Source organism: Mytilus trossulus, chromosome 4 (assembly GCF_036588685.1).
Source record: "Mytilus trossulus isolate FHL-02 chromosome 4, PNRI_Mtr1.1.1.hap1, whole genome shotgun sequence".
Taxonomy (NCBI): Eukaryota; Metazoa; Mollusca; class Bivalvia; order Mytilida; family Mytilidae; genus Mytilus; species Mytilus trossulus.
The window spans coordinates 31,477,008-31,504,297 of NC_086376.1; the positions used below are offsets into that span (position 1 = coordinate 31,477,008).

General features: G+C 32.4%; 1 protein-coding gene across 1 annotated transcript; it reads right to left on the reverse strand.

Moving 5' to 3' along the window:
- Positions 1 to 439: 439 nt before the first annotated feature.
- Positions 440 to 27,118, reverse strand: LOC134715110 (fibroblast growth factor receptor-like 1). Its single transcript, XM_063577028.1, has 7 exons — positions 26,165 to 27,118; positions 11,833 to 11,981; positions 6,652 to 6,871; positions 5,404 to 5,427; positions 2,793 to 3,092; positions 2,179 to 2,211; positions 440 to 1,215 (listed from the first exon to the last, which is right to left on the reverse strand). Exons 1-7 carry the CDS (start codon positions 26,244 to 26,246, stop codon positions 1,121 to 1,123), a joined length of 903 nt encoding a protein of 300 aa, XP_063433098.1. The 5' UTR covers positions 26,247 to 27,118; the 3' UTR covers positions 440 to 1,120.
- Between the last annotated feature and the right edge of the window lie 172 nt (positions 27,119 to 27,290).

The following is a 27,290-nucleotide window of genomic DNA, read 5'->3' on the forward strand; positions in this document are numbered from 1 at the left end:
GTTGTGCCAAATATGACTAAGGTAATATATGCCTGGGATAAGAAAATCCTTAGATTTTCGAAAAATGGAAAGTTTTGTAAACAGGAAATTTATAAAAATTACCACATTTTTGATATTCCTGTCAACACCAAAGTGTCGACTTTTGAGCTGGTGATACCCCCGGGGACGCAGCGTTCACAGGCAGTGGTATCGATCAAGTGGTGTAAATAGTTATCAAAGATACCAGGATTATAATTTAGTACGCCAGATGCACGTTCCGTCTACATAAGACTCAATTGTGACGCTCATATAAAAATATTCATAAAGCCTCCAAAATTCAAAATACGACTAAGGTAATATATGCATTGGATAAGAAATGTCACTGAATATAAACGAGATAAACACTTTATGTGAAGTCATAACTTTGTTATACAACGTAAACATGTATAACACAACAGTAAACAATAAACAGTTTTTATTCGGGAATTTGAAACAATAATAAATATCTGTAAAACAATAAATGAAGAATAAATAGTATGATTTATTCTACAATAAAAATACAAGTTGATAAAATGAGCAGGACGAAGCTAGTATGGTCAAATATGAATTATATTTGAAGAAATAATGAAAGCAGCAAAACGTCATGAAATTTGATGATAAACATGCAATGTATCCATAATATGAAATATTTAGAATAACTATAACAATAAAACGTGAGGTGATCCATACATCCTAAATTTTAAAACATTACTTGTTCTTAATCAATATTAAACCAATGCTTCTTTAGGTTCACAAGCACAAGTTTTCCCGTGTCCCATGAACCTTACGAATGGATAATGTCAGTACTGATTACACAATAGTATGCAGAGCAAAGTCTTTGAAGAGCACAAACATGTCCACTGTTTTTCCTAATCTTGCGAGAACACGCATCTTAGTATATTTCTGTTTTTTTTCCTTTCTAGAAACTGATATAATCAAATTCTTTATTTAGTTCCTGTTTCCTTCTCAACTGCAGTGATCATATGTCGCTTGAGGGAAGATTTGTTGGATGTTGTTTGTTTTACGTTCACCATCGATCTTGAAAGAAGAGAATGTCCACATCAGTATATGCAAGGCACTTTAATGTCTTGACAATACGTCATCACGTTGCCGATACTGAAACTGCCATTATAAAAATGATAAAACTAAGTGTTGACAATGCTGCTTTGTTGGGCTTGGCGGGTTCATCAGATAATTCTGAAACGATGATGTTAATATCAAATCAAAACATTTATTGTAACAGCTCGGTGTGAACAATTAAACCATGATAATATTATACACTACTTTCTACATGTTACTGTACAATAAGGTCATATTAAATATTAGTATGCAAAATAGGACACGAACGAGTCTGATAAAAGGACATCTGACCACATTGGACTTTATTATTAAGCTGAATTCCGTTCATCTATAACAAACTGCCAGTATAGGCTCAACTGTTTTATATGTGCCATTTATATATCATGTATAGTAAAACCTTCGTACAAAACCTGAATGGGGGTTAACATGAACATTCATTCCTGGAACACTTGTACATGTGATTAATTTAATATTCTTCAATGGTTGAGGAAAGTGGATCTGTTCAATTACAGGCACCCAAACTTTTAACCAGAGAACCTATAGGCTTCTATACAGACAGGAAACGTACGTTCAGCTCTGAAGGATGAATATACAGTTTATAAACAACCATATCCAACTGATGTTGAAGTTGATCGTATATCCAATTGATTAAGGTAAACAAACAACATGGGAAAGAACACACATGCTTGTAATCGACCTTTGAGTGTTGTATGTGACCCATTATTTCTAGGGAAATGGCTACTGTACCTTCAGTCCTTATTCTCCCACCTTATGTCGGTCAATAAACTCTATAAATCCTTCTGAATTTATATACATGTGCAGCTTAATGTGATCTGCTATAATAATATATGAAATATAAGCAAACACTGAACGTCTGGCTAATCCATTAGCAATTTGACGTGTATCAATATATATTTTAAATACTTCAATGTGCAGTTGTATTCTTTTTTTTTTTTTTTTTTATCATAATTAAAGTTGCACCAGTGCCAGCTAGAATAAGATAAGCTCTGTTTATAGATTTTGAAAGAAAACACAATATGAATGCAGAGGTTTATCATAAAGATAGAGGTTAGTACTCACTATTTCTAACCGCCCGGCTAGGTGGGTTGTTATCTGAAATAGTAAATAAATGATAGATACTTAACGTACAGGTAAGAATGTTACAAAAGAGAATAGTCAAATTAAAAACAAAATTAGAAAGCTTCTGACTGAGTATATTGTTTACGATATTCTAAAGTCAGTTACAGAGAAATAGCTGATTGAGTAGCAGGATCGACATCCGTTTGTCATGTCTTCATGTTTACTGGGATAGATCAGCAAACTTATTCAGAATAGTACGCCAACTATTTAGTTGAATATGAGACTAAAACATTCTTATTTTCTTCATAAGCCCTCTTTAAAGGGGTTTGTATAATTAAAAAAAGGAAAGTTCAATTAGATTGCTATTCACTTGGTTCACATAATTATATATATATACTTATTATGATAGCTGACTTTCTTTTTAACAAACGCGTCCATCAACTTTATCGAAAACTTTGATTTTTAAAATTAGTCATTATACTGTGCAAATGAAGTAATGGACAACTACATGTAACGCATCAGAACAGTAACATCAGGACACAGCGTATTTATACACGAAGGATTGACACATGCACATGCAGTCTATTTGTGAATGAAATATAACATCAACTTACCTTCTAAAATATGAACTTCTATACTTTTCATGATCTTGTCAGGACTTCTACATATATATGCTCCCCGATCTTTTAATGTACTTCTTTCTATTATTAGCTGACTTATTAAAGAACGTCTAAGAACATCTGCTTTCATTGAAATCTTTACTCTCCCTGACCACTTGGAACTTTGCTGTCTTATAATACTGCCTTCGTGAAACCAATCTACACTCTCTGGCGCTCGCTCGGCCCCGGTTGCATTACATGTAATTATAATTGTCCCTCGGCTGTCTAGGAGTGTAGTTCCTTTTAATGAAACACCTAAAATGGAAGGCATACCATGATATGATCTTTCAAAAGTGACTACAATGTAATATGCTCATCTATAGCAGCATATACATACAATATAGACAGTTATCCATAGTAATGTAACATATTAAGTTTTACTGAAGTTTTCATACTCACAATAAGTGACTACATGTACGTCTCACGTTAGTGCATTATCACTGCTAATTATATATCAACATGCAAGTCATTGACTCTTTGTAAAGATGTACTAAACAGATTCCCCTAAACCAAATATGTAGGTATAAATCAGTATCAATAATCTACGCTGCCGTCCTATAAATGCCTATGAAGATTTTAAGCTTTGACTTTGGTTACAGTACATTATTCTAAAAGTCGTATCAATAAAGATACTGGGTTTTGTATCTTGTCACATTTTGTTTATCAAACTTTATTAAGTTAATGTTCAAAATGACACATGAATCACGGAAATTATTGAAACATATTGCAACATTTTGCCGATGAATTCACTCGGCAATTTGTATAAGAGTGGGGTTGTTTATTTCATTTTACATGATATGTGGTATATTTTATTTTTGTATGTTGGTTTAAAACTATAAAGTTTACTTATATTTCGAGAACTTGCGTTTAAAATATCACGTTAACCAATGGTCGTTGTTATAAATTATCATTTCAAGATTAACTAAGTTAAAAAAAAAAAAGCAATATCTATTGAATGTAAATCAAGCCAAAGACACAGAAAACTATTTGCTTGTCTAAGGAATGATTAATGACTTATAATGTCTGTTTTAATTCCAATTACACAATATTGGATGGCGTATTTGTTCGGTTAAACTTGCAGAAAAATAGTTTAATCGCTAGCTTATACCAGAGATATATCATCATGGTACAATATGTATTTTATGTCTCTGTTTTACCGAATAAGTGAGATTTCTTTTAATAAAGTCGCAAACAAATTACGTTACTAGTGTAATTTTAAAAAAGTTCGCTGAACAAATATTTAGATTTTTAAAAGTTTCTTTAAATTAACCTCATGTTGATGGTCCCACCATTGATCAAGTGGACAGGTTTGCTAAAGTATTATTAACACTCATTGTGACCTTTATTGTCTGACTTGAAACGTAAGTATCAAACGTATGGTTATTTGTGTTGGGTAGCTGTCTCATTCACTTATACTCAATATAATCTTATATTCATGATATTATTATGAAATAAAACGTAAACTCTAAAACTGTTTGGTAAGCATGTACGTATAAACTACACTACGATGAAGCAATATATGAGTTCTCATCTGTCATACTATATCCAATACAACATTTTGTAATATACTTTTTTCATGTCTGAAGTTTCAAATTGAAAAGGTATATCATTGATAAAATAGAGCATATAATTGATAACTTGGTGTTAAATTAACTCTCATCGTCTCAAACAAGTTGTAAGAAAAAGAGGAAAATAAATTCTACAACAGTCCAATGTACTGGAAAATCTACTTAACTCTGTAAAATTATAGACACTTCAGCATCAATCAAATGGTTGGAGAGCAATGCGTTAACATTGGTCATAATTGTCGAACTCTTACTGAATCGTTGATTGAGATGGTAGGGGATTTGGGTAAATAATGTTTGCACAAGGTCATGTAACATACTCATTAAACAACCTGTCACTTGCATTTGATGCTTGTATGTAATAAGTGAAATGCAAGGATAAAAAATACCTGCAGATATAAGTGAATCAAAATAATGGTTTAGTTACTAATGACTGGCAAACCTAGTTAATACGAAAGATGTTTGAAAATTAACCAATGATGACATTACGCTATAACAGATCCAAAAGTCGATTCAAAATAATATTGTCAACTGCAAATAATGATACACTATATGAGATTAAAATATTTGGGACCTATATGTACGGTTTAAAACAAGAGTGCCGTTCGCAGTAATGTCAAAATAAGCAGAAATTAAAAAAAAAATAGAATTTTGTTGAATCTTTTTTAAAACTATTAGGACTGGCAAAAAATATTTCAGCGTATAAAAGTAGATAAACAGTCATAAAAATTTACAACTGATTTGTAAAAAGACTTGATTAAAAAGTGTTTTAGTTCGACGTATGACATTGATACCGGATTTAGTAATGGTTCACAACTCTTTCAGTCTGCCGTGGGAAAGATTTAAAGCTTGACTATAATTGTTGAAATCCGTGCATGTGAACCCTTGATTTCTTAGGTTATTTTTATATGTCGTTGGGTTGCTTTATTAATGGAGAAGCCCCATATCTCCTTTTATTAATCTGTAAGACTTGTCTGAAAGTTTTAATGAACAATACATACCAGGGGATATCTTTCTCTGTGTAGCTAAAAAGAAATACGAGAAATGAAAGTTAATGAAATCAAATTCACATTTAAAGTTAAAAATTCTCAAAAAAAATTAAGGAAACCAAAAGGTTATAGAAATGCATTAGTTAGCATAAATAACCGATTTCCAGACTTTGGCACACTATTCTGAATTCTGTTACGATTAAGACCTAATGTTTTGTTTAACCTTTAAGTTTATTAATAAATCATAAACACAACTAGTAGACTTGTACCAAGACAATATTCTGATTAATGCAGACCAAAAGTACCCTTAATCGATGTCTCTGGTTATAAGAATTAAATTGTACGTTGTCACACGATTACACATACAACGGTTGATATAACTGCGATCTTTGATGTTAAATATTGATGAAGTTCAAGATAAATGTATTGCATACTTTAGTCTACAAATGTTTGTGAATGAGCACGGTAAACTAGTTACAACTTCTGGTATATTGTAATGGATCTTTCACTGTCTTTTACACTTTGATATTTATTTTGAATTAAAATCTACTTTAATAGTATGTATGTATGATTCTACATTTCTAAACTTTTGCTAAGAGATGATGACTATGTTTATGTTTCTATTACTATTCCGAATGTTGTGGTATTTTACTTTGGCATATTCCTAAGTACCTTGTAACTTCAAATTTGTATGGAAGTATTTCGGTTTATTTACATTGTACATACTTCACTCAACACTTGAAATTCAGCATCAAAATAATAGTTGAAACTGTTAAGAGTTTCCGTAACATAGCTTAATAGTAACATTTAGTTTAAACTTATTTATTTATAGTGGATTGTTAAACACGTTTTTGAACTTATAGTAATCCCTTTCCACTTTGCAGGTGCGAGTGCTGCCTTGTAGCGGCATTAGCCTGCTCTTTTCGAAATCTACAAGGGTGTCTTTTACGTGATAGTTATAATGGCTCTCTCTTAACACAGGTCATCGATGTATCGTCCACTTCCGACGGACTATCATCGTTTCTTTAAGACCATACTCGCAAATGGTGTCAAGGAAGAGACGAAAATTCAGTCCCTAAAACTTTCATCCCAGAACGGGGATCCAAACAGGAATCTTCGTGTTAGTAGTCCGAAGCACCGTAGATGTAATACCCATCTATGGATGCACTACACCACGGCTCTCTCATTTTAAAAGCAATGTGTTATTCATTCAATTGATTTGATTTTTTTTCTTTGTCCATCATTATACTTTCAACTTACGTAGTACTGTTAGATGGACCAAACGAAGTCGAGTCACAATTGAGGATATTTGACATTCGTAGGTATTTGTATCTTTCGGTTGCACATTGTCTATTACAAGGTTCCATCTTTCTACTGTTTTATTATAGTTTGATGACGATACACTGAAACGTTTATCTGAGGTCCAGGTTAGATCACCGATTGTCAATGGATGACTAGAATTCAATATACCCCACTGAACCTGAATTAAAAAAATGTATAAATATTAATCAACTCTTCCCATATACAGTACTATAATAAAGTAAAAAGAAGAATACAAGAACAGGGAAAATCGGATATCATTAGTCGCAATAAGACAGTCACCAACACACCCAGGCAACAAGATTAAAGAACAAGTAAAATCACTATTAGGCAAATACCATACAGACAGCTCATTATTAAAAACATAGATCGAAAAAAGTGCTGTGAGAGAGTTAGCAGTTTCAACCACATAATATAGTATGAGATAACAAAATCAATAAATTAGCGATAAAAGCATAAAAGCATATAAACCATTTTCAGAAGATGATATCAGATAAAAAAAAAATGACAGGTACTACATGTATATAAAGAAACACACCATATATGGTCAACTTTGCTATTTCTTCTATATGGCATCAAACATGAATGAATGATAAAAAGGGTCGTCTTTCTGGCTGTTTGGGAAACACTAATTATATTTAATGGGTCCATAGTTTTGCCTTTTCGAGACAACATTTCTATCCCTAAGCTATATGTTCTTGAGACAGTCACCATTTCCTGATCATCATATCGGTCAAGTCGCTTTGTCGAGTTTACCTATTCAATTTAAGTGTTAACATCATAGCTACTTTTGAAAATGTCTCTTGACTGAAAGTGTACCACCAGACGTTAGCTAACAATAATCTAGCTATAATTATTTCAGATATATCGGATAAAGCTTTATTCATACTGAAAGTACTTTCAACTTTTCTGCTGACAAAGCAATGGTTTATCATTATATATATAATTATATATATCTTGTATGTGACTGTTGTTAATCCAATTAAATTGTGTTCTGACAGCCAGAGATCTTGAAAAAAATTTATCACAAATAACATGCCCCTCAGGAGTTAAAGTGTGCACATTCCTCTAATTTATCTAATGGAAAATTTTCATTAAAAACATCAAACAAGCAGTTTGTTAAAGCTTAATTTACTAGATCACATTTGCATACATTTATTTTTCATTGGCCTTGAATTTACATAATGTATTTCCTCTCCTATAATAATTGACACTCCCCGTAAGACAGTCATAAACTATATATCGACTGAAAAGTTGGAATTTCATATTTGATCTCATATCTCAAGGGATTGTATATGAAGCCTTAACTATTGATCTTCTGCTGTGACCTCATTTATATTTTACTCTCGATGTCCATCAAATAATTGAGAACAGAATTTTAACAGTAATGGATGCTACTTGTGAATGACAAGTGTATTTTATTGCTTTTTCCAATATTTAAAGCAACTTAGTATATAACAGTTTAACGGTGCATGATATCAAAACATTTTGTTTTTACATACATTGTTAACTGTTTTAATATTAATTTACGTTTCAGGGCCTTGGTGGTCTAGTTGTTTTAAAATTAGTTCAACTTCTGAATTACCCGCTTATTAGTACTGAGGTTGTGAATTCATTTTGATACAAACTTGGAAGTCCGTCCTTTCGTGTATGAAATAAAGTTAGAATTTTACTTTTCAAATTTTCGGGTTGGGTATATCGTAAGAACATGTATTTTTACTACTTAAGAAATATTCAGACAAATCACTAGAAGAAGAATTAAATTAATTCTAGGCCGAGCATCTATAGAGTGATGAAACTGTTAAAGCAGGAAGTTTTGAATATTGCTGGAATTAGAATATATTAACAAGATCTGTATAGCAAAACACTATATAAATCTCAGATGAAGGGGTCACTTGAATTCTTTTATGGTAGAACATACCGATCCTTAAGTATACTTTGAATATCAAAATGAACATCATTGTTTTGCAACGATTCGCAATATAGCGGAAAATTACTGTCTAGTTTTGCTACGTATTAGTACGTGTAGACCCACGTTTCCAACATGCATTGATACGTTTCAAACTCGGGTCTGAATGGGGTCGTCACTTCAAATGCACGTGTTGGAAGAGCACCATGCACAACGAAAATCAATTGATATCAACAAACCATTCATGTATATATTTTCAAACTAAATTAGCAGCTAAATCGTCTATACAATATTTGCCAGTTGTGATAGATAGCTGTCACGTTTCAACTGAGAGCTACGTTTTACAACGCTTTGAAAGCGTAGCGAAACGTGAATACACGTAACGAAGCGTATCGATACGTTGTGGTAGTGATCCTTTGTTCAAAACGGGACCTTTGTTTAAAACGGGACCTGTCTCTTATTTCCTGGAAATTCAACGACAAACGTAGCGAAAATTGAAACGAAGAAGAAACCTAGTAAATACGTATCAAAACGTGCTTTATACTATGTATCGAAACGTATCAATGTGTGGTGAAAACGTGGGACAACACGTTATTATACGTAGCAAAACGTGATAAGAACGTAGCACAAACCTAGTAAAACCTAGTCTTCAAAATAACGGCACATTTTTGTTCAAAACGTATAAAAACCTGACAGTGTGACTGGGGCTATATATTAACGTTTTCAATCACATTTTTTTATAGGCCAATGCTTATGTCGAATATTCATCATATAGTATCAATGTTTTATTCAAATATTTTTTTAGAAAGTATATATTTACATGTATTTACAATTATTTTTGCTGATACATTTAGTATATGTTATTGTTGAACCAAATTGTGTATAATTTACTTTGGATAAATGCTTCATTGGGATATTCAATGTAAGTATATTTATTTTTATGAATTTACTGCATTGTTTGTATCGAGATCACATACAATTTGATTAAATGCTGGCTCCAGTCTGTCTGCACGGCAAAATGCATATTGGAGTCGAGTCTTATTTAGTTTTTGAAAATAATAGTGTAGTTGAGACATAGAGCCCCATCATACATAGTATGTTATTTTACTGAAAAAAGACTAAAGTTATATTACGCTATTTCATGGTGAGTAAATATAGATTTGACAAATAGTTGATAAATTTACAACTGTGCTTGTAATCGCATTTATTAAAAAAAAATACTAACATCTGACGCTGTTGTTTCAGAGAACTAATGATGGAATCCGCAACTTTATCATACATGTAATCTAAATTTCTCACCCTAATCATATACCCTGACGCGTTTTAAAAATAGTGACATATCCTACACACGACGTTACGAACAATAACTCCACAATGATAAGCAACTATGTTAAAAAGTCAAAACGCGAAATGGCCACAGCCGGTCACGACCCATAACAGATAAGATGTATAGTTTGTGTTATATCTGTAGACTCAGTATGTACATACGGTAATGACCGTTTCTAAAAAATCTTTAAAACTTATCTCATTATTTATTAATGAGTACCAATACCAACAGAACGTGTATAAAACGCTGCTGGCCTGCGTGTAAAACCACATTCTTTATGTGCCTGTTCCAAGTCAAGAGCCTGTAGTTCACTGGTTGTCGATGGTTCATTTTGTGTTTCATATTTGTATTTCGTATATAATATTGTTTTGTTATAGATAAAGCCGTTACTTTTCTCATTTGAATTGTTTCATAGTTTTCATGTCGGGGCCTTTTATAGACGACTATACGGTGTGAGCTTTTCTCATTATTGAAGGCCGTACGTTTGCCACGAGTAAAATTTCCTACATGCGTGTTTTCGCTCTTAGGAGGAATATAAAATTCGCGAAAAATATCCACGAATGCTCTGTGGCATATCCCTTGTATCGTTAGGTTTGATTTCGAATTTACTATACTTCGTAGACAAAAGATGAAAAAGGACCTAGATTTCGATGCAAAGCGCTGTCGTTATACCGATTCAGGTGCAATTTTATGTGCATAGCGTACATGTAACTGTAGTAAACCGCCTCTACACCAGGTCTTAAAATAAAAAAAAAATAAAAACTCGGGTAGTTTCGCTATTGCACAACAAATGAGATGTGTGCATTGTAATATTAAAAAAATTAACGGTTTATGACATCCGATATCTTTAATCATTATTACACTTCAAATAATTTATTACTTTTAACTTGCTCGCCTGTTTACAAATAAAAGACCACTTTAGAAATACGAGGAGATAGAAAATGTAAATGAGAAATCATTAAATATGGATCTGATCATTTATATTATTTGTTTATCGTGTCCCAATCAGTCGGGAACTATTTAGATATAATTCAGTCGGCTGCATCATTATAAAACCTTAAATGCATACTATTTCACGGGGTAATTCTCTCTTTACAATTTCGAGCAATTAAACAATATTTCAACGTCTGTTGTTTGATTACAAGGTACATGTATTGATTATCAGAGTGCTTAAAATAAATAAAATATAAACATTGAATTTTGAATTATCTGCGACTATAGATATATAATTTCAGTACCGAGTTAAAAAAATGATATTTTTTGCACAGTGTCAAAAATAATGTCTGAAATGCATAATTACTGTACAGCTTGTGTGGATTCTGTCATTCCCATTCGTTCATGGTTGAAATGTGAATGAAACATGTACAGTACATGTACTCTGTGCCCACCCCTATGAATAAAATTGCCATTGCAACCCGTCCATGCCGTTGGAGTGGGTAGAACATGTAAAATTTGTAATGTTCAATTTGACCATCCCTTAAAAATAACCCTTTGAGTAAAACTTCAATTCCTTTATTGTAATCATAATCAATGATTACACAATACCTTTAAGAAATAAGAAAAGCTATTGTGTTCAATATTTTAACGAACATTAAAATCAAATTTGAGAGGGATTGTTACGGTAGGTTGGCGATCAAAAATGTATACATGAGTCAATAATCCAAATGAACGATTTGGCGATCTTCACTATGCCAGTCAGTCGTACTGATAGTAAAATCTTGTGATAACACATGACACATCATAAAATATGACTCATAATGGTGAAAACAAGATTTTATGCACGGTTGACAAACGATGTTTTCTGTGACAATACAATTAATTATAGTTGCCTGAATAATTTTGAATCAAAATTAATTCAGCAAATTAAATATTGAAACATACTTACATTTTTCGTTCCTCTGTGTCTTATTGTACAGTTTAAAATCGCCCTGTCATTCCGATGGACGGTTATGTTTTGAGCATCAGCGAGAATTTCTGGGGGAAATCCAACTCGTAACTGCCTTCGATCTAAAATTCTTTTATAAGAAAATCCACCTTAAACGATAAAAACACACTTTTACTGTAAAATTAAACAAAATTTAGAAAACAATTGCCACGACCACTCTATGTTTTTGTTAAGTGCATATCTGTTTTGTATCCACCTGATGATTTAAGCCCCTTTTCAACTCTATATTCGTTCTTATGTTGTACTGCTACACTACTGTCCCATGTTAGGGGGAGGTTGGCGCATTCAAACTAGATTTAACCCACCACATGCTATATGTGCCTGTGCCAAATCAGGATCGAGTGATTTGGTGGTTTTCGTTTATTGGTGTTTCTCGTATTTGTTTTTCGTTTAAGCTGGGTCACACATTCACGATTTTTACTACCGTCCTCGACAGGACCATTCCCGATTAAAATTTATCAAAAGTCTGATCAAGATCCTGTGAATCGTGGATTGAAATTCAAACTTAAATCAAAATCCCGACTCTACCGAACGTAATCCGTCAGAGATCAGACAGTGACCAGAGAGTGAACCGACGCTGACAGAAGATATCCGTTAGAAAACTGTCGGCATATTCGGAATGATCAGGTACTGTCGGAACGTAATCCTATCACGGTCCGCTCTATCGCATTGCAAACGGCTTTGTCTGGTCTCAGTCGTATTGTATTCTGTAATTGTCGGGACTCTGACGTGGGTATCATTGATTAATTTCGTATTAATAACGGGACTGTTTCTGAACGGTTTCGGCAAAATACGGTTCGCAATCGACAAGATCTGGATGCAATCTGGACTCAATCGGCAGAAAAACAACTATGAAAAATTACTCCAGACCATTCCCGTTCCACAAGACACCGTCCAGAATACACAAGACAATGTTCAGAATTCGATCCGATACAGCAGAATCTGTCACGACATAGCCACGATTGTAATCCGACGAGACAAAATCGGCTGAGTTGTCCCGAATGTTACGGGACGCACCTAACAGTCGGGGTGCTTTGCCGAACTATTCGGACCCTTCCCGACCCGTAAGAATCTGTTAAGAACTAAAACGACTGCGTTCAGACAATGATAGGACATTCCAGATAATTGAGGATACTAATCCGACTTTTTCACTTTTCGTGTCGTATTGCTGCCGGATCTCAAACGGGAGCAATAATCGGCAATGTGTGAACCCCGCATTATTGCTGTTATCTTTGTTTTTCGTTTTTCGTTTATTGTTAATTGTTTTGTGTAGTTAGATTGTGTGTTGTGCCATTGAACCATTGTCCCAGGAATAGGGTGAGGTGGATGAACAAGCAAGCTAGTTTAATTCCGCTGAATTGTGGTGTGCCTGTTCCGGGAAAGAGGAGTGTATAGATAATGCAAAGAAAGACTACACCAAACATAAACGCATTCATTTTGTACTTCCAATCTTTGAACCTGTTACCCTGTTGAATCCCAACATAAGCTAGTGGACACATTTCGTATTGTAAGTAATATACAAGGTTAAATCTATTGCATTCCAGCTGTTATCAAATCAAACGCCGCCACACAACTTCCCAAGTCAACGATGCAAAATGACAACTGTGTAGGTATAAATGCGTTAAAAGCACAGAACTGATTTAGAAATTAACAACTCGTTAGGTCACCGTACGGCCTTCTACAAAAAAGCCCATACCGCATAATTAGCTATAAAAGCCCCGGACTGACAATTGAAACGAGAAAACTAACGCTTCTGTATCAAATAGTAACATGATTGAAGCTTTATATTACACGGACTATATTGATCTATTATTAAACAGCAATTTCAATTTCTGAATCGATGCAAGTTTTATTATATCCGCAGTTTTGTTTTTATCGTATTCATTCCGTAGGGGAGAAAAGTGGAATAACATAGTAATACTATGATCGTGTATTAAACAAAATATAATGGTTTTATTAACGATAACAAACTACATATATGTATAATTTCTGACAATTCATCACGATATTCCATTTATAACACCTGTTTCAGACTATTTAAAGCATACTCGCCTGATGATGTAAGACCATAGCTCAGACAAGTAATAAATTTTACAACAAACATGGGAATATAACAAATTCACTGATTGCATTACGGGATCAAATTATCTTTAAAAAATAAGTTCTACTTTCCTACTTTCATAAGATCACTCACACACGTAATATGATTAACGACAGGAAAATGCCGTCTCCATCTGATATTGGGACACTTTGTCAATAACAATTATGGCGTTTTAACTTCCCCTGCTGTTGCATTATCTCAAGGAAGTACTACGCAACAAATGAATGGCATTTAAACAAAAGAACCGATTTTATCTCATGGTTCATGTGTATTATTTTCAGCAATAACATGATTTTAAAAAATAAAACGTTTTTCTCGCTGCCAATTTAGATCTAGAAAGCGTGTTATCTATATAAGCCATTACTTCGATAAGGCTGATTTTAAGTTCATAAGGTAAAATGGGTCGATATGATCTTTTATAGTCAAGCTACTTCTTTTATTTCAGAATGTTTTATCAGGAAGACTATGTTGCTGCAAATTTTTAAATGATTTGTTCTGTGTGCGGCCATTCTTCACGAATTGACACATTTATATAGCTGACTATGTGGTATGGAATAAGCTTTGCACATTTTTGAAGGCCCTATGGTGATCTTTTGTGGTGTATTTCTGTGTCAGTTGGTCTTAAGTGGAGATTTGTTTCATTAGCAATCATACCACACATCTTCTTATATTTAAACGCTTATTTTTTTTGCCACTTGTTTAAATATACAGCATTCACCGAACTGTTCAAGCATTTTCCATTCAGATTATAAATGTACCGTAAACGTGAAATTGAATTAAGAGTTTTTTTTTCATTTCGTGCATTAAGCTTCAGTTTGATATGAAGCACACACTCAGACAAATCCGTCTTGCTCCAAATAAACGTATTTACATAGATTGTCTTTATATCTCGTTCGTCTTCGTTTGAAGATGTGATTCAAGTAACACCGTCTCAACAACTGTAATTTCGATAAATGTTATTTTGGAAGAAAGCTACATCACAATAACGGATAACCAATTAATTGTAATGTATATTTAATGACGCTGGTGGAATTCAAAGTAGAGATTAATCCAGCAATGTCTTTCAACGTATTACTTTCTTGAAGTGTAAGATTTCTCAAATAGAGAATTAAGCACTTATTATCAGAATGCGATAAAAAGTGAATCCTTTAGAATAAGGCAATCTATGGAATCTTACAATGGGTTTTAATATATTCAAATAAAGTAAAAATATTCATTTAAAGCAGACGACGAATGGCACTGTGGTACTACCCGTCATTAGTCATTAAGACAACAGTGAAAGTTCATGAAAATTTACAGTAACAGTCAATGTTTTTGTTGATTTTAGCGATGTTTAATTTCATTTTTGTCCAAATTTGAATATCAGGGTGATCATGTACCTGTATTCTAAGTAACATAACTGTCCAAGCTTCAGTTTGGAATTTTCCAAATACAATGAATATTTTATGAAAATATTGAAAGCTAGTATGAGTTTCCAAATTCACGTGTGTATACAAAAGAAAGAGAGAAATAAAGAAATAAAGAGAGGTCTCATTGCAAATAGATTTAGTGTATTGTCTAAACACAAAAGGGTTATACGTTGAGAGGAATATGTCCATGCCAATCACAAACATCCTCAGAATCAAAACCAATTTAACCACAACATCATGACAAATTATATGAAAAGTGGGATAGATAATCGAAACACAGAGGACAATAAAATATTGAAACAGATAAAATAAAACAAAAAGATATATACTGACCGACTAACACAGACCTTTACGAACAATGAAAACACACATGCACGTTCATGCAAGCTTTGTCCATTGGAATTCCAATCAAAACCAGGTTTGGAATGATATGACGTATTTCAGCTATGAAAGTTAATACTAATGATTAGTCAGTTTTGTAAAATGACAAAATCTGTGCTAAACTTTATGACATATACCTATATTATTGAACAATTGGTTATGAGAATATTTTGTTTTGCACCGATGATATATCAAATGGTTTGTGCTGAGAGCACCAATGACTACACTGTTTTAAGTGAAAGTAGGCTAACTGTCTTTAAAAAGAACATGTAACGAATTATGTTAAGGAGTTTCGGCTCAATGAAATAGTGGTATAGATACATTGTTAACAGTATGTGTAATTACAAGATCAATACATTTAAAGCATATGATTATCAAAAGCTTGTTATGAAATTTGATTATAAAAAAAATAGCGTACCGTCAGCATACGCGGATATCTTTTTTAACGTACAAAAAAAAAAGGAAGATAAAGTGAATGTGCATAAGGCAATATCCAAAGGCGTTGTATTATATGACCTAGACGGTATCAAATTCTGGTTTTTAATTGGCTCTGCAATTTGCGCAAATATCATGTTTTATATATTGAAATGCTTGCCCTCAAGAAGCAGACATTATATTTATTGATCTTGTGTTTCTTTAATAATCCGTTTAACCCTCCTTATTAGATTTTTAAAGAGATAGGGCTAATTCCCCAAGCATTTATTTCACACAAGGGCAATTATTTCTACAATTCATATCATCATATATTCAGGATGCGTACTTATGATGTAAACAAAATTTTTAAAATGTTTTCACGAAAATGTGACCAAATAAGAAGTGTCAGTGCTTAAAAATTTTGTTTTGACAGATTTAAAGTATTTATCTCAACTTGAAAAATATATAGGTAGGACATCCTTTATTGTGGGTAGTATTGCTTTACTGGTTTTCGAACATAAGTTATTTCGTATTCTTCGAATCAAAATTTAACAAAACCTTATAAGTCTTGCATTATTGTCTTCAATAGCAATCTGCAGTGTTGAAAAAAAGTTTGTTATTTAATTGAAATACGACAAGTGCATGTAATTTTTTTGAGTAAAAGAAAAAAAAAATATATTTTTGGTAGACTCTTTTATATTTGAAGACCCAAAAAAGTTTTAATAACTTTCAAATTTTGACTTGGTAAGAAAAACAAAATGTATCTAGGGAAAAAAGATTTACTTCTTTATAGTAGTCATCTTTAAAGATTTAAAGTATCCGACCCATAACAAAGACTTTCGGAAAATTTCCCGGAGTTTACCGTGGTCTCAATTTTCTCAACACCTCTATATTTTACGCCTAGTAAGCGAAAGTATAAATAATATTTTTAAAATGATTCCAGAAATATAAGAAACGCTCATTATTTCTAAAAAATGTCGAAATTGTGTCAATCCAGAAATAGAAATTAAGGTAAACAATTATGGACGACTCGATCGGCTGCTGAGACAGACGAGGCCGTTTTATCAAACAAGTACGCTGACAAACGTCTCTTCGTCTTTTCGCTATGTGAAAATTGTGTGTGCAGTTTGGATGCAACTGGTTGTGAAATAAATTGCCCAGAATAGGAAGTTTTGTTGCTAGTAGGAAAGTCAACAAATCACGCACTTGCTTTGGTCCTATGAGAGACGGTTGGTTGAATGGACCAATTAGACAATTCAAAGTTAAATTCTGTATCTATATGTTTAGCGTATGTCTTGTTTTATTTCCTTTCTGTGCATACATGTACCGGAGTGTTTTATAGAGAAACTTTTACACAGACTGTAAGTCATTGAATGTATATAAAGCAAAATCATTTAATTTATATATCTATAGGTCAGATGGATATATATGGGCGTCAAAAGGCAAATAGATACATTTAAAAATAAACATAGACTCTTACAAAAAAAAGACAATTTCTGGTCTTGTTTACTTCATGTAAACATGCGTTAGCGTGTTGTAAATGTTAGAAAGTAAAAACACATTTAAGGGAGTGTTGAAAAAATGTATCCTAAATTTGTTTACTACCTAAAACATCGAGCTTTTTAACAACTGAAATTTATCCTTCCAGATTAATCTGATTTCCGTATTTTATAAGGTCGCAAAACATTGCACTATCCTGTGATCAGATAAAAATGGTTCCCTGCAAGTGATACGCACTACTTTTCAAGGTCATTCATTAAAAAACAATTTTAGAAATTTAAAACCAAATAAAGCATAATTATAGCGGTTATCGAGGGTTGTAAAAACTCTAACGTTTACGTAACATATATTGTGCATTGACAGGTCTGCGATAGTATCTGTATACTCAAGTGGGTCATACGTATAAATTATTCATATCAATTTTCTCCACGACATTACTTGGTTATAAAGTCGTACTTTTATGTTTCCCAGTCCCAATATGAATCAATGAGCTTTATTACGATTTCCTCCTTTAACCCTAATTGTTCAAATATGCCTTCTGTGATGCTTTGCTGAAAAGTTCATGCTGTTTATATCGGTAAATCACATTCTGAATGTGGGTAGTGATTTGGTGTCAAATGTATGTAATACTATTATACTGAAGATAAGTCAAACATTTATCTGAAATGATCCCTGATCGAGATATGTATACTCAACTCATATACTGTGTATATAGTGATGACTACTTACATGTAGCATAACTAGTACTGATTGTAGAACAACTGAAAAGGTAACGCCGAGAGAACGTGCAAAGATGAACATGTACTTCTTACTTCATATAGTAACCAATTGATAAACTCAAAAAGAGATAAGATACAATAGTAAGATTGACAACAAAACCTGTAGATTTGTACAAGTTAATGTGCCGTTATGCTACATGTATACTAGCTGCTATCCTCCTTTTTATTGAAGAAAAGCCATGTACGCATTGTCTGATAAGGAGTTGGTTTGACCATATCAATTATCCATCCACACTTTGTTTCTACATCTCCGACTAAACCAAAGGCCATTACTTGTCGATAATCTATGAGCCTAAAGGAACCTAGACCCGGAAGTGCATTGAGATGTGAAAATAAGCCATACATTTGAGATACTACGTCCATCTCTGACAATACATCACGTCATTTAATATAGAAATTATTGACATACAGTAATGATGATCAATTTTAGATAACACTTCTTTCAACTGAAGACTCTTTCAGATGATGACAAAAAGTTAATTTAGGTGGTAAGTTTTAGATTGAACGAGTTACAAAGGTGTTAAAAATATCCCAGATGACCTCAACTAAATCCAATTTATTAACCTTCAGTGTGTGAACGATACGATTTCAGTTGAAATCTAAATAATTCGATTTCCTCTTTAAGCATTATTGATTTAAAATAGTAATAGACTGTAAATGTGAACGAAACCATGCTCTCTCGAGTGATATTAAGATCTACATATAAAACATAGTATCGACATGGATTGTTTACCAAACGTTAAAACGATAATGGACACGCTAACCACGAGGACGGTGACGAAATATTTATTCTACATCATCACAGACAATGTCGTATATGCTTCCTTAAATTTCAATGAAGTGTTCGAAATTGAAAACTAAACGAAAGTATCAAACCAGCCACTTAAATGGTGATAGACAAAACGCAAATAAATTAATGTCTTTTGTTGTGCATAATTTCTCCATGATAAGACATATAAATATGGATGCCAAACGAATATTCAACGCTGTATGTTGTCATACCGGTACTGGTACCTCCTTCAACAATGAATGAAACCTATTCCGCATAGTTGACTATATCAATCCCAGAAATACCAAATGTAAAACAATTTACTAACGGCTTGATTTTTGTACAATATATTGAACGAATTCCAAAATCAAATATGTGATGCAACAGACGACAACCACTGAATTACAGGTGCATGACTTGTGACAGGCACATACAAAATGCGGCGGGCTAAACTACTCACCCCTTACCCGGGACAGAGGTGTAACAGTGCAACATGAGAACAAACTATAAACATTTGTTGAAAAGGGCTTAACTTATCAGTTGAATGCAAAGCAGAAATACATCTAACGAAGACAGATAGTGTTTGTTTGTACGTACATATATGACATGCAAATATCATTTACCATACCGAATATATAATTTTCCTAAGTGGAATTTAATTTTAAAGTATATCTTTCAATTACAAATATAGATTATATGTCATATGTCGACAGTTTAATAGACCTAATGCAAATAGAAACCAAACATTTGGAACATACCCATGTTCATCTATGACAAATATATTCTATAATGGTTAAACAGATCATGTTGACATCCGTAAAACTCTCCAAGAGACTACTTCTGCGTTACTACTAGAAGCAAATGATTAGTATGTTCTTTGTAAGCTCAAAATCGTTACAAAAAGTTAAATAAAAAATCAACATTGAGATATATTTTGTAACTATTATAGACCGACTTTAAATTAAAATTGTTTATTGTTTAAATTCAATCTTAAAATATTCTGTAAGTTCCAAGATCAGCAATTATTTAAATCAGATCACACTTATTTAAATTTCGTGCGTCCGAATCGCTTTTCTGGATTTATATGAATGTCTAATGGTTACTGTTTAAATAGTTTTAAATTTTTTTTTTAAACAAAATTGTGTTTTGGTGATGGTGACATGTTTGTACATAATCTGCTGCATCATATTGCTCAGCATATATTTTAAATTACCGTTTTATAATTACAATTTATCCTATTACTTTATTCTGATAATATTTTATGGTTCATATTTGCCATGCAATGGAAGAATTGCATACGAATGCATTTATCAAATATATAGTGTAAAGAAAAACACGAACAAAGGAATTTTGATTATTTACGCAAGGTGTGCAGAGTTTCACACACAGTATAATATATAATTATTATTTATATTGTCATTAACAAATATATGCAAGCTGTGCCGTTACACATGCATCAAATACATATTTTGTTTTACATGTACCTCTACATTTATAGATTTAATTGGAATTTTGACTACATTAAAAAATAAGAGAATTACAATTTATGTAATCGACTGTTTTAAAACTAACTATCAAGATGAACAGTAAATTTGCTAATCGTTTTTTATCTTGTATTTTTTTTTATAAACCAATACATCATTTGCATCACTGGGATACGTTGAGTTGAGGTAATGAATGTCGAAACGGGTATCCAACCTATTTTTTTTTCTAATTAAGGTTATTTGAAATGTTTACCTTCTGTCACTGTATGCTATTGTTATGAAAGAAATTAATAAAATATATATATTTTATAAAAATAAAAATTCTGTTATTTCTATGTTAATGTCCCGATTGGAACACACTCTTTATTTATAATAATTGACAATCGGACAGTTCCTTTGCCATTTATGCATCTTGTGGCATATACAAATATATGTTACTTACAATGTTAGAAGGGTCGACATTTATTTTCAACAATCATCGCCCAAACTAACTACGTGGTAAGAAAAATTCACAACAATCTAGCTGCAAAACTACAAATCAATAAATATGGAACTTGAAATAGGATTTTGTATAAAGTACTAAGTCTTTTGTTTCAAGGTGCCACCTTCACATGTGTCAATCCGTCCTGATATAAAAAAAAAAAGGAGTGTAGTCTATATTTTTCTCTTTAAAGGCACCGATGATAAATTTCTTTACAACTCGATATCACTAAATAAAACGATAACATTTGCAGAGGATATTCCGGATTACCAAACCAATCGGAGACGAGTTCTATAGCGCAACATGTCTGTGGAACAACGTTTCAATTGCAAGTGTATGAAAGGTGCCATGTAATCTGTATGCGATATGAATTCTACCCTTTCCAACTAGTCTTTGAGGAGTTCGTGGTTTACCCGCTGCAAGATCATATTTCTGTCTGTATCCTACATGCATTAGGAACGAATTCTGGATTTTTGAAAGGGCATAATTTCATTACAACGATTTTATAAACTTTTGGATGATCTATTGGTAAAGAATCAAACAAATTTTACACTTTAAAAGAAAAGATAATGTTTTTGGCGATCGACTAGGGGCTATGTCCACTACCCATGGATTCGCCACTGCCTTTTCAATTTTGTCTTCATCTCCTACCAATCATTTAGGTCGATCTACTTTACATATCATATCAATTGAAATAAAAATTATCCTGTTCTCCTTCTGAATAAACAGTGAAACATTTGTCACGGGACCTTCAGTAAACATCAATCAATCGAATGCATGTACAATGGTTTCGATTTTCGTTTGAATCAGATTTCAACTTTAAACCCGTTTGTAGCCGGTGTAGAGGTAGGTCATCTAGTCTGTTTGGTTTTGAATTTAGTAAAAATTTCAATTCAACGAGGTAAGAGGTCTTTTGATGTTTAAGGGTATTTGAAAAAAAAGGGGAAGGATTGATTTTTTTTCTTTTTTTCTTTCTATTTTTTTTTCGTTTCTTAGTTGTGTATGTTTCGTTAAGATCATGTAATTTTAGGAGATAGGTAACATTTTAGAACACATATTATAGTCGTATTAAAAATGTCTATCCTATATATAGTTACCATTTTAGTGGAAATCTTGTAATGGTTAAAATATAAATGCCTTGAGAACTTATTCATTATCAATGAGTTCGTGGTTATTATAATCTCAAGCTTATTCCAGTAGCATCGTTGAATGCAGATACCGTAGTTTTTCCCCACTACTACGGAAAACACTTTTAAAAGTGGTAAAATAAAAATCGGATTTGCGATATTTCAAACGCCTATTACGGAACCAATAGAATCTAAGTTTAGGTTAATAAACGTTATTTTATGGAATCTTTATGTAGATAGTAATGAGAGTAGAAAGAAAGTTTTGAACGATATTATTGGGGTATCGTGCTACTTAGACGTATACTGATGAAATCAGTGAAATACAATATCACCAACAAATGTATAAATCAGACAAAGGACAATCATTGCCGGCCCACAAAAAAGTCGATCACTAAATCAAACGGAAGGCGATACGGCGGATTCTTTTTAAAAGTCAAGATCTTTAAGTGTATTTTAGTGATATTGCTCAACTATTAATGATTTCTTGCACACAATAATTTATTATTATTATATCATGTATTTTTTAGTGTGAAACACACGGGATGTCATGCTAGATTCCATTAAAAATTAAACATAATCTTTAAACGGTAGTGCCCAGGAACATAAAGGGCTTTATGTTTTCTTTTATAGATACAACCAATACAAAATTTATATTTCCTATACAAGATTTGAGTTTTCTTTAAAGAAATCAATGCAGATCTGTAAACTGTTCTTGATACTTTATGTTTTGTAGTTTCATGTATCATCATAATAATTTTGGTTGCATCAAAAATCATATCCACAAAGAAAAAGAATATATAGAAGTATACAAAAAAACCTGATAGATTGTATTAAAATCCAAATTAATCTAGCTTAAGGTATCTTCCATCATTTCAGAAAAATAGTATTTTTGTTTACGAAATATTTTATTATAAAAAAAAAATATAATATTTGTCCATATAACTATAAAGGTTGAGTGGGGTATATAAATACAGTCTTCCCTCAACTTATCTCTTCCTGTCGTAAAGTTGCTTTTTTTTAGTTGGGCGTCCGTTTGGGTTTTACGGTGTTTTACTGCGCGGCCAAGACCGACCACAATGAGAGCGGGTGTGTTATAGGCCAAACATGCATACCCTTGTCTATTATAGCCCCCTTTTCCAGTCGTAGTTCATTTCCCGCCTTTTTGCAGTTTGGCCTATCTAGCAGAACCTATATCAATTGTAATAATTAACATGAAATATTTTCCATTGGACGATAAGCGAGCAACACAAAATTAATTAAGTTATCAATATATCCATATATTTCTTGTCCGTGGTTGTCTTGTATTTGACACGATACTTGCTTTTAAATTATTTGGTAATAAGATGTTGTCTTCGTCTTCAATTGATTGGTACTATGATAAACAACCCCTCCCCCCAAAAAAAATAAAAATAATAAAGAACAACGCATGGGCAGACGAAGTTGCTACAGTTGGCGGTTACGTAACTGTAAGGGAAGTAAATATTTTTATAACTATAGATAACATGCATATGCCAAGGTTACAATAGTCTACTACTGATTTATTTAATAACGTCAATTGTCAGTAATATAAATTTTATACAAAGACATGACCATATACTTGTCTGTAATAGTTTGTAAGATGGAACCATGATTAGTTTCCTTCCCTTATATTTATTCCGATTTGTATCTTAAAGGGTTCTGATTTATGGCGAGACAGGAGCTATTTTTTTGTTATGTAATGTACCATTAAGTATTGATTATTGTGCCAATTTTCCTTGCAATTATGTGTTTAGACCAAAATCCTTGGAACAGTAAACGGATTTCACCTTTAACTAAACACGCCAAGTATGATGATTTAAAGAACAATCATTATGAACAGTCATGGATTGATTGCCGGCTGTTTGAATAACGTTCAGTGACAAACACTACATACATATTCAGGACGAGAAAACATTAACAACCAATGCAATAGGGTGTCGACCTAGATGATAGGACAGAAATTTGAAGTGCCACTGAAAAATGAGGTAAATTCTCAAATTCTTAGAGTGCCGAGTCATCGTATTTAACTTCCATATTTAGGTTGATTGATTGATTGTTGGTTGCTTGAAGTCCAGTGGAAAATATTTCATATATATTCAGGATGAGAACAAATTAACAATAAATACAATAGTTAGGTTGATATAGTAGAGGCCATCTGGGATGATGGTCGGGAAATTTGAACTGCCACTGGAAAATGAGGGTATATTGGATAGGGACAGAAATTTTGCCTTGCAACAGGCCACCTACGGACCTCTCAAAGAGTTGTTACAAGGGTTCTTAACGTGCAAAGAGCGTGGCACTCTCTTTACACGAGGCATCGGATTCCATATTTAGACTGGACGCGACTACGAATGTATAAAGTCAAATGAACCCCACAACCAACTTTGGTTTCACTACTAGCTGTAATTAGAAGACCAATAGTAAAAAAAATTTATACCCTGGCAACCATGTTGAGACTCAATTAAGAATGTTTAAAATTCTACATTCCCTAAAAAAATCAGAGTTATATACATTAACAAGTTTGTACATGTATTCGTATATATATTCAATCTACATTTATCAGTAATTAATAACTGAAACAGATAATCTCATTATATCTTATAGAATGATTAATGGCTGGTAAAAAAAATCAAGCACTAAATATTACATGATTCCTTATAACAAGTACTTGTAAAAATATATCGATACTTTGTTCTAAACACACGCATTGCTACATTATGTAGCTATTATTTTAGTAGCAACATCAAAGGTAACAGTTCATATAAAGGCTCCAAGTCGACCTTTCCTTGTTCTGTTCCTGAAATGATGTGTTTTATGCGACTGTCATACACGGGAGAGGTATAAATAGCTATAAAACCATGTTTGAATCACAATTTTCTACTTAAGAAACACGATGCTTGTACTAAGTCAGGAATATGACAGTTTTTCTCCATTCGTTTGATGTGTTTGATCTTTTGATTTTTGTCATTTGAGCAGAGACTCTCCGTTTTGACTTTTACTTGGAGTTAAGTATTTTTGTGATTTACCGTCTAAGGAAAGTATTAAATATTAATTTTGGTTTAATCCATCCTTGAATCTAATCTATGACGACCGCCCTCTTGTAATCGAGTTTTGCAATGCAACCATGAGACCACCTTAGCGGTTAATGAAATTTAAAAGATGGTACTACATCTGAAGCGTAGTTGTAGCAATTACATTATATCGTTTAAAGTATAAACTTGAGATAAATAATTTAACCATTCTGTTATATAACTGAATAATAAAAAAAACCTTGTGGAATAAACATTGACTATAATAGAATTTAATTCTAAACGAAGCTAATGGTAAACATTGATAGTTTATTTCCTCTGAATATTTTAAACTAATTCTTGTTCTATGAAAATATCAGCAGTTCATCAAAATTAATGGTAATTTTTTATTTTCTTAAATTTATGCCATCATATTTCAAATCCAAAACATATTCATTGTATTATATTTGCATTAAAGTATTAATAGGTTTGGTGAATGAAAGGTGTGCACATACAAGAAATTTAAAATACTTGTCGAAGATCAAAGTTTAAATCTTATAATTTTAGATTAAATTTTGTTGTAGACGGTATCAAGTTTTACAATTATACAACGTTTAATTAAAACATGATGTACACCTATGCCGTTCAATTGCAATAACAAATATTAAAGATAACTATTCGTTATATCTGATTATTGGAGTTCTTTCATTATAATTGTTTCAGTTTACGAATGTTAAAAACATCAGTTAATTCCTGAATAAGCTGTATCGATAACACAAAGTAGTTTCTTGAAATACATACCTTCAGTTGAAATCAGGAAAGTTATCAGAAGTTGAACTGTCCATAAAAAAGATCTCTGAACTAACAAATAATATAAATCCATAGTTTCAATATTGAAAATTTAAGAAAGCTGTTTTCTTTTTAAATGAAGGTCCATCGTCAAAACTTCACATGAAAAGTAAACAATATACTCAACTTGTTTAAAAAGTAATGTTTTCTAAACGTACCAGTTCTCTATAGTATTGGTAAGATTGATAACTGTCCACTTAGTTCGATAAATCAAGTATAATTGAACCAGACATTTATTCTACCGGGTATTTTAACGAATACTTATTGTTTTAAAAGTTCCAAGTCAAGTTGATCCAGACAACATGATAGTCGTAAACGCATAAATATTTTTTACCATATAAAATTTCAAACATTGACTTTTACAAGTAACTTGTGTTGTGAACGATGGCTTTGGACATTGCTTCTGTCAGCTAACGGTACTTCGTTAATCGATACTCATTTTTCACAGATACAAGAAAATTCCTCCGAGGCTGGTTTTGTTAACACATCTCTTATACTGATTTCCCATTAATCCCCATACTATACTCAATTGTTCTTCTAATCACCAACTTGTAAAAAAATCAATTAATTTGTATCAACATTAATAATGCTTCCAATTACTAACCATCCTTATAAAGTTCACATATCTGTTTGGTTTAGACTTTCAACTTTTGTTGTATTTTAATTTGTTGTAACTTACACTATGTTGATGCTAATCGTCGCTCTATCTAATCCACATTGAACAGTTGGTCTGTATTTCAAGTAGCTGCGCTTCGATATTAATGAAAAACTATTAATTGATTTTGTTTTCAAAAAGCAATTTACCAATCATGTATTCCGTGTGAAAAAAAACCCGACTTGTATTTGTCGATTTAATTAGTGTGACTGAACACCGTAAGTGTTTTATTTGAACAACGTTTAAATCATTAAAATGCTTAAATCATGTAAATACAACACAGTACTACAGGTAGAATTTAATTAGAATCTTAATCGACAGGAAAACCAGTTTCATTTACCTTCAATAGGCACGTTTATAGATAATCCATCTATATACAACTACGGGTTGTATTCAGATTGCGATGAAATTTAATATGAACCA

Bases quoted from the DNA above. Each gene is read 5' to 3' on its own strand.
- LOC134715110 (XM_063577028.1), bottom strand. From the start codon at position 26,246: ATGGATTTATATTATTTGTTAGTTCAGAGATCTTTTTTATGGACAGTT. The intron at 11,982-26,164 runs GTATGTATTTCA...TTATCGTTTAAG, and splicing joins TTTCCTGATTTCAACTGAAG to GTGGATTTTCTTATAAAAGA. The intron at 5,428-6,651 runs GTAAGTTGAAAG...ATTTCTTTTTAG, and splicing joins GGTCCATCTAACAGTACTAC to CTACACAGAGAAAGATATCC.